General features: G+C 37.1%; 1 protein-coding gene across 1 annotated transcript; it reads left to right on the top strand.

Moving 5' to 3' along the window:
- The first annotated feature begins 475 nt into the window (after positions 1-475).
- Positions 476-5729, top strand: LOC127790347 (disease resistance protein RPV1-like). The gene is made up of 5 exons (XM_052319812.1): positions 476-1456; positions 2211-3312; positions 3403-3672; positions 3777-4676; positions 4797-5729. Exons 1-5 carry the CDS (start codon positions 894-896, stop codon positions 5463-5465), a joined length of 3504 nt encoding a protein of 1167 aa, XP_052175772.1. The 5' UTR covers positions 476-893; the 3' UTR covers positions 5466-5729.
- The last annotated feature ends 3163 nt before the right edge of the window (positions 5730-8892 follow it).

The following is an 8892-nucleotide window of genomic DNA, read 5'->3' as shown; positions in this document are numbered from 1 at the left end:
GTCAATAAATCTCCAAACCCATTTAAACAAAAGCGTTGTATTTTTGTTTAGGATAGAGCCAACATCAATTATGATCCTTTGATTCATACAGCACTGCTCCATCCTACCTATCCATTTTCTCCCAGACCCCATCTGGCGTAGCACTTCAGCCACATATTCCCAACTTATATAACATTTATTAACTAATTTTAACTTTTATTCAATTTACTATTTTTGTTGATGCACTGAGAATTTATTTACGTTAATTTATGTTTTTTTAACATTATGTTTTAACTCAGTCAGTGCATTTACTGTAATATTCATTGCTTCCTCGTGCTTTCATCTAATTATCATATTAACAATAATTTCGTCCATTCTGTTGTATTTTTTCTAACTTTTTTCCCAAGAAATTTCGTTCCGATTTCCTAGCAGTTGCCCATCAATATGTGCTTTTTGCCCAATGCTTTGCTTTGCTTTGGTTGCACTCTCTCTCTCTCGCTCTCCTCTAATTTGCTTTGTTTTGGTCGGTTTCCTAGCAGATGCCCATTCAATAATTTGCTTTGCTTTTTGACTTCAAAGTTGACGATGCTCTCTACGCCATGCTGTTGTATTTTTTCAGCGAAATTTCACCCCGGTTTCCTAGCAGTTGCCCATACAATATGTGCTTTTTGACCAATGCTTTGCTTTGGTCGCGCGCGCTCTCTCTCTCTCTCTCTCGCACTCCCCTAATTTGCTTTGCTTTAGTCGGTTTCCTAGAAGGTGCCCATTCAATAATTTGCTTTGCTTTTTAACTTCAGAGTCGATGATGCTCTCTAGTCTCTACCCGATCTTTCTGATGATAAATCAAAGAGGTAGACTTTGATTGATCTCTAGTTTTCTCCAACACATCCATTCTTCTCTAATCCCTCTGTTCAATGACTACTACTACAAGAGCCAAAGAGCCCGCCTCCTCCTCTTCCTCCTCCTCCCCTTCCGCTTCTCGGAGCAGCGGCATCTATCACGTGTTCTTGAGCTTCAGAGGCGAGGACACTCGCTATACCTTCGTCGACCATCTCTACACCGCTCTTACGGGAGCCGGATTTCGCCCCTTCAGGGACAATGATGAAATCCGAAGGGGAGAAAGGATCAAGCTTGAGCTGTCGAGGGCAATCGAAGAGTCGAGGCTTTCAATTGTTGTCTTGTCCAGAAACTACGCGTCTTCGAGCTGGTGCCTCGATGAGCTTGCGATGATCCTCGGACGCAGGGGGGACTCTGGCCACGTGGTTCTGCCGGTGTTCTACGGCGTGGATCCGTCGGATGTCAGGAAACAAAAGGGAGTTTATGCAGAGGCATTTGCGAGCCATGAAAAGCGATTCAAGTTCAAGTTGGGAGCGGGTAAAGCAGCAAAGGAGTGGAAGGAGAAATTGAAGGGGTGGAGGGAAGCGCTGGAGGAAGTTGCTGGTTTAGCAGGAATAACTTTACCAGATGGAGGTGATAGGTAACTGTTTGCGTCCCACCTCTCTGTCCATAGTTGTGAATGGACTGTAATTTAATTACAATATTAATTAAATATTCTAAGGTGCAAAAATGTATCAAAAAAGTATATTTGACTAATCATTAGTAAAAATATTAACAGAAACAATTTGCCATTGTAAAATTTCTATTTTTTTATAAAATTTTAAACTTTAATATCAATATAATTAAAATTGTAATATTACAATATCATGAATATAATTTTGCTAGTTTTTATATTATAATATATTATCAAATTAATTAGATCATAATTACAACATAGCTAATTTGTTTCACAGTTACAGGATACCCCTGCGGACACTCTGCTTGTGATGCAATGTCTTTGCAAGAGGACATATTCTATTAGAAATAGACTCCATTAACTTTCTAAAAGATAACAGATTCAAGTAGCTTGGGTGGGGGAGAGATTGGTAGACTAGAGGAACTTCACCTGTGAAAACGTATCTTATTTTTGAGAAACAAAATTCCTTGTCATTAAATAGAGTTCTTTTGCCATTCGATTTCTATGATTTATCTTATTTTTCCATTGTTCTTTCCATATTTTTGACTTCATCCTAATGGGTATTAATTTTAAGTTCAAACGGATGTAATTTTTTTTGTGGACCATGATAATTTTCATAATCTATTAGTTTTTTGTAGAGAAAATTTTAATTTATTTAAGTTGTTAGATGCTTAGCAATTGATGAGCTATTACTTTCTGCATGGATTGCAAATTATAGGTACGAGGCAAAGCTTATCCAAAAAATTGTCAAGGTGGTTGAAGACAAGCTAAGCCGGCCAAGTGTCTTGAATGTTGCCAATCACCCCATTGGACTAGATTCCCGTGCCAAAAGCATTAATTTGTGGTTACAAGATGGGGGGGTTGATGTTGGAATTATTGCCATTTGTGGGATGGGTGGAAGTGGCAAGACAACCATTGCTAAATTTGTGTACAACTCAAACTTCTCAAAATTTGAAGGTAGCAGCTTCGTAGGAGATATAAGAGAAAATTTTGGACTACAAAACGGTTTAATTCATTTACAAAGGCAAATTTTGAAAGATATTTTGAATGGAAGAGAGGAAGAAATACGCCATGTTGATGAAGGCATTGTTAAGATTAAAGAAGCTATTGGTTCTAAAAGAGTTCTTATAGTTCTTGACGATGTGGATAAACGGGAACAATTAGATGTAGTCCTTGGAATGAAGGATTGGCATTCACCAGGTAGTAAATTGATCATAACTACTAGAAATGAGGGCTTACCAAGAGCTCATAAGTGTTGGAAAGTACACAAGGTAGAGAAGTTGGATCAGGGCGAATCCCTACAACTTTTTAGTTGGTATGCCTTTGGACAAAGCCATCCTATTGATGGTTATTTGATAGACTCAAAAAGGGTAGTAGATTATTGTAGCGGGCTTCCATTAGCTATTAAAATTTTGGGTTCTTCCCTATCTGGTAGAAGTTTAGATGTGTGGAAAAGTCAACTACAAAAATTGAAGGCAATTCCAGACGATGAAATCCTTGAGAAACTCAAACTAAGTTATGACTCTTTACAAGATTACCACGACAAAGATTTATTCCTTGATATTGCTTGCTTCTTTGTTGGAGGGGACAAAGACACTACAACTACAATCCTAGATGGATGTAATTATTTCACATCGGTTGGGATTCAAAATCTTATTGACAGAAATATGTTAACCATTGAAGGTAACAAGCTATTGATGCATCAATTGATTCAGGACATGGGAAGGGAAATTGTCCGGCAAGAATCACCCATAGAGTTAGGAGAACGCACCAGGCTCTGGAATCACGAGGATTCCTTTCGTGTCTTGAAGGAAAAAATTGTACGAATTAACTATATTTATTTATTTTGTGCATATTTGTGAAAATATGCTATTTATTTATCATTGCTCCCCCTTCCCCTTCTTTGTCAGGGCTCAAGAAAAATCAAAGGCCTCGTTCTTGACATGCGTTCAAATGTACCTTTTGAAGGTGATGCATTTTCAGGGATGTCCAATCTTCAACTTCTACAGATTAGTCATGTAAAATTATTTGGAAACTACAAAAATTTCCCCAAAGGATTGAGGTGGTTGCATTGGTCTCATTTCCCTTTACAAAGGATACCCAAGGGTTTTTCTTTGGACATGCTGGTTGCTCTTGAAATGCCTTATAGTTGCTTGAAAAAGGTTTTGAATGGAACCAAGGTTTGTTTCCTATTTCCATTTCTTTTTATTTCTTCTATCAATTTGTAATTTCATTAGATTTTTAATCAAATTATTAACATTTGTTTTCTCTTGTTGTTTTACAGTGCCTCAGATTACTGAAAATTCTTAATCTAAGTCATTCCCGTTATCTTTTTGAGACTCCTGATTTGTCAAGGTTGCCGAATCTTGAGAGGCTTATACTTGAAAATTGTACTAGTTTGATTATGATTAATGAATCGATTGGATGCCTAGAAAGACTTGTTTTCTTAAACTTGAGAGATTGTCAAAACTTGAGGGAGCTTCCACAAACCCTTTATAAGCTAAAATCTCTGGAAACACTTGACCTTAGCGGTTGCTTTAATCTTGGAAATTTTTCAGCAGAGCTGGGTAATATGAATTCTTTGGCAGTGCTTCTACCAGATGGAACTGCAATAAATCTATTACTCTCTATCACTCGGAAGGTGAAAGCATGGCTTTGGCCACTAAATCCAAGAAGTCGGCCAGAATTTTCCTGGGTTTTTTTTCCAAAGTCTTTGGTACGTTTAAGTTTTGCAGGTTGCAATCTGTATGATGACAGTTTCCCTAGGGAATTTAGCGACCTATCCTCATTGCAGATATTGGATTTGAGCGGGAATCCAATTTGTAGCCTCCCAAATTGCATTAAGCATCTTTTTGGGCTCAAAATGCTATTGTTAAAATCATGCCCAAGGCTTTTGACACTTGACGGGCTGCAGCAAAGTTTAGAAGAATTGCAGACTGACGACAGTGAATTGTTGGAAAAAATAAGCTTTGCCTCAGTAGATTTAACTATAAAATCCTTAGGTTATTATTCTTGCACGCGTCTGGTTGAGATTTTCGGCTTATTCAAATTAGAACCCTTAGAATGTGTTGATGCGGAGCTCATTAACAATTTGGGCTTATGTGACTTGGAAGGCATGGAAAAATCACTTATGGAGTTTTTATCAATCAATGCATCACGTACAACCCGGATGTCTCCTCCCCTAGTGCGCTCTCTCTCTCTCTCTCTCTCTCTCTCTCTCTCTCTCACACACACACACACACACACACACACACACTCAGGGGGTTGTATCTTACTGTTTAACTTGTGTTGTTTTTTTGTACAGGGATTACACGAGTCATATACATTTTGCACTTATGTGCTTGGAAGCAAGATACCTAACAGATTCAGTCTTAAGAACGTAGGATCCTCAATATCTTTTACCATGCCTTCCGATGCTAATTTCAGAACTCAAGGTTTGTCTGTATGTTCTGTTTATGCACTTCCCAACCCTAGAACTTCCAATGCTTTATCTGATTATGATGGGACGGGAAGCTGGTACTTACACACAATTATCAGTAATGCAACCAAGCATTTGAAATGGAGCTATTGCCCAGAAGTTCATGGCATTCCAAGAGCTGGTGAGGACTTGATGTGGTTAAGTTATTGGAAGTTTGAGGATCAGTTGGAAGGTGGCGATGAAGTGAATATTTCAGTTACAAGTGGTCATTATCAAGTGAAGGAGGTTGGGATTCACTTTGTGTACAAGGAGGCAGAAGAAAAGAAGAGCACTCAATCTCTTAGTTTAGAAGTTGCCCAACAAATTCATCCCTATGGAAATGTCGTTCCTGGTTTTTGTAATGGGGATTGTGAGCACTGCGAGAATTTTCCAGTGCCTGCAGATCCAGCAAGCACTAGAGTCATTGTTCTTGGCACCCATCCTGCTGATTGCACAGGTTGTCCTTACGGTTATTTGGAATATCACTATGGGTGGGGTAAAGATCTCTATTTTTAAGGTGCCAGTTGTGGAATGAAGGCATTACGGTAAAAAAAATGTTTAGAGCTTGTTGATTGTGATGCCCCCCTAAATAAATCAAGAGTTTTTTTTTTTTTTTTGTGCTATTTCATGTCCATTTGGTTTAAGATGAAACTACCATTGATGGAATTATTCTATCCAACCAAATAATGAGAAGTTGAATTTTGAGAGGAAGGATGGGATCAAGTGGGCCTCACTTGCATGCTGCTGCTTGTGTATAATAAAGTTCTCTGTTTCTCTTTTCTTTTGCTGCTCCACCCTCTTTTCTTTCTTTTGAAATTTGAAGGTAATGATGGGTTGATATCTGTACAACTCAAAGATTTTTATAATTTGAACATTAATGAGAAGACTTTGCCACTTTTTGCAAAACCTGTAACAAAAAGGAAGTTATTAGGATTGCACGTTGGTATTCTGTTAATGCTGCTACTGCATCCGTTGCATTTAACTATGTTGGGATTTTATGTGTCCGCTCCTTAGTGTGACACAGGTTGTTTCACGATTCAATCAGTCCCTTAATTATGTGAATTCCCATCCTATTCAGTTTGTTAGCATATTTATGTAATAGTTTTCTCTTTGGAAGCAATTCGTGTTCGCCCTCAACCACTGGGCTATGCCCGTGGGGGCATTTTTCTCTTACTTTATACATATCTGTGCGAGCTCAACCCTGAGTTATTATAGCGACATTTAAGCTGAAATTGATTGAACAACGTTGAAGCTTGTTCGTCGTAAATGATATTAATTAAATAATTAAATTGAAATTAACTAATAACAAAATTTAAAAATTAAAAAAATCAAAATTAAAAACACTTGCTGGTTGTTAGAAGGAATCCATCGGCCAATGGGTTTATTCTTGTTACCAAGATCTGTGACTTATAAAATCTCCTTTGCTCCTTGTCACCTAATTGTTGGCATAAGGTACCCCTCACACTTCTTTCTCAGAATAAAAAATCACGCACATTATTCATACATATAAATAAAGAGAAAATAAAATACAAAATTTCAACCTCAATACTTATGTCATAGATTCAATTACAAGTAAATAATTCACTAACTCAGTAATTTTGTAAGGATAAATTACAAAATCCTCCTAATAAACATAGTTTTTTGCACAATAAAAACTTAAAACTATCTTAGTCATGACTATTTCAAAAGACAGTGATGTTATGTTGCTCGTAAGTGGGCAACATAGCATTCCTGTTCCAAAAGAATGATTACACAATCTCTAAGGACTTTATTTATTTGTTTCTAATCAGTTTTATATTTCTATTTCTAGAAATACAAGCCATTTAATGGTTTCTCCTGACACGCTGGCCACATTTTTTATGTGAAGTATGATGTGGTAACTTTTTTAATATTTTGATTAATATTTTTGAACTATATATGGAATTTTATTAATTTTTTATATCGTTAAAAAAACTTATTTTGAAAGTGTCATCCTAATGACTATTAGATTGTGTCAGGTAACGACTAAATTTTTGAATTAATTTTCATTATTATTTTTAATCTTATTTTACTAATATATTAGATATGATATGGTATTAATATAATGGTTGCGTCAATTCCCATTCTGCTATGAATATGTGAAAACCCTGCCGTTGTCATTCAAATTTCACTTGAATTTGACTTAAGAATATAAAAGTTTTCCTACCTATTTATCCTTTCTTCCATCCTTTCAAATTTGCAATATTATAAATTAATTATTTTCATTAAAGGTTTATTATTAATAATATCATAAATATCGTTTTGATAGTTTTAATTTTATTATTATATTAGTAATATCAATATATTGTATTATATAACAATTAAAAACACGTTCTGCATGACCATTTGAAAAACTTATTTTAACTTTACAATATAAGAAAATATTTTTTGATATTCAATAATTGAATGCATTTTCCAATTTTTTTGTGGAAAGGAAAAACTTGAAATTCAAAACTCGAAAATGTTTTTTTTTTTTTTTAACAAAATAACCCTATAACTTAAAAAAAGAATTTATAAATTGTCGACGTTCAAAATTAGTCGACTGAGATTCATCAGCCCGTACTGATAGAATAATCACAAATATGAGGGGAAGAAAACAATAGCATGATCATCGAACAATACACGTGAGAGTTTTTACGTGGTTCGATCAGAATAATACATAGTCCATGACTGTTCTCTAGTAATTTTGCTAGAGTAGTAGTATGTATTTTTCTCATGTCAGTACAACGGTTTTTGACCCCCTATTTATAGTGTAGGGTATTTACAATTTACACAAAGTTCCAAGTAGTGGGGCCATATCGTGAGGGACAATGTGCCCTTATTATCTCCATAAAACTGGGAATGAAAGCTCCGTAACATCTGGGGATTGATTTACCACAGATAAGGACAGGTATAAATCATCTCCGGTTATTCTACTTCGTGGTTTTCTTTGTGAGTTGATCGGATTCGGCCAGCGAGCCAGGGGCACTACTAGGAGCTCGCTTGTTATCGCGATTTGAGCTCGTGCTTTAACATTGTGTGATCTCGCTGAGATGTTCTTCGGCCTTAGGCCCATTGGGCTCCGAGTGGTTGGGGCTCAATCATTGGACTATTCCTAGCCCAAAACAGTCCAGACAATAGCCCAAGGAGGTTCAGAAAATGCCCGTAACACTAGCCCCCCAGCTCGCGGTGTGATCTTCGGAGTGCGAGCTTATGTATTTAGACCGAATTGGGTTATGCAAGCTGTCAATCCACCTTCTGGACTTCTGCCCAATTGTTTCAAATTGTGTCATTTCATGTCGCATGTCTTGTATGAGGCACCTTTAATGCGCACGTTCCCCATAACTGCTTAATTATTGTGCCCGTGGGCTCCATGCTCTCGCACGTCACCATTGGATCTAGGGCAGTTCGTTAGTCTCTTTATCCAATGGTGGACTACTTCCAACTATAAAAGCGTGAGGAAATTCTTTCCCCCCATTTACCGTGTCATTTTTAAAAACATTCCTTGCTTCTGCAACCTTCTTCTTCCTCCCAACTCCGAGACTTCATTGCCGACTGTTTCGAAGCTTCTCCGCCCTTCACCGTCGCTTTCTTGTTGGTTCGTCTCCTTAGCTTTCGTAGCAATCGATCAAGAACAGTAAGTTTCTCATAGTAATTTAGTTTACTTCATTTCTGCTCCCATTCTTTCTGTCAATTCCATTTCCATGCCTTGCCTCCTGGCGATGCTGTGTGTCTTGTAGGACTAGCTTTCATCTATTTTAGGAGGCTTAATAGGCCTATAGACTTAGTCCCCCTTGTTTTGAGTCATACCCTATTGCGAAGTGTGCGATCTGATTGGTAGGAAGTATCCTTAGGAACTTTGGTCCGTGAGGACCAGTCTGTTCTCAGCGACCTGACTCTTTTTTTTTTCTTTTTTATCTTTCCATCGTAGATGTTCACATTAGGT

This window comes from Diospyros lotus, chromosome 14 (genome assembly GCF_014633365.1).
Source record: "Diospyros lotus cultivar Yz01 chromosome 14, ASM1463336v1, whole genome shotgun sequence".
Classification (NCBI taxonomy): domain Eukaryota; kingdom Viridiplantae; phylum Streptophyta; class Magnoliopsida; order Ericales; family Ebenaceae; genus Diospyros; species Diospyros lotus.
Note: the sequence above shows the minus strand (reverse complement) of the source record. Positions and strands in the feature narration are given on the sequence as shown.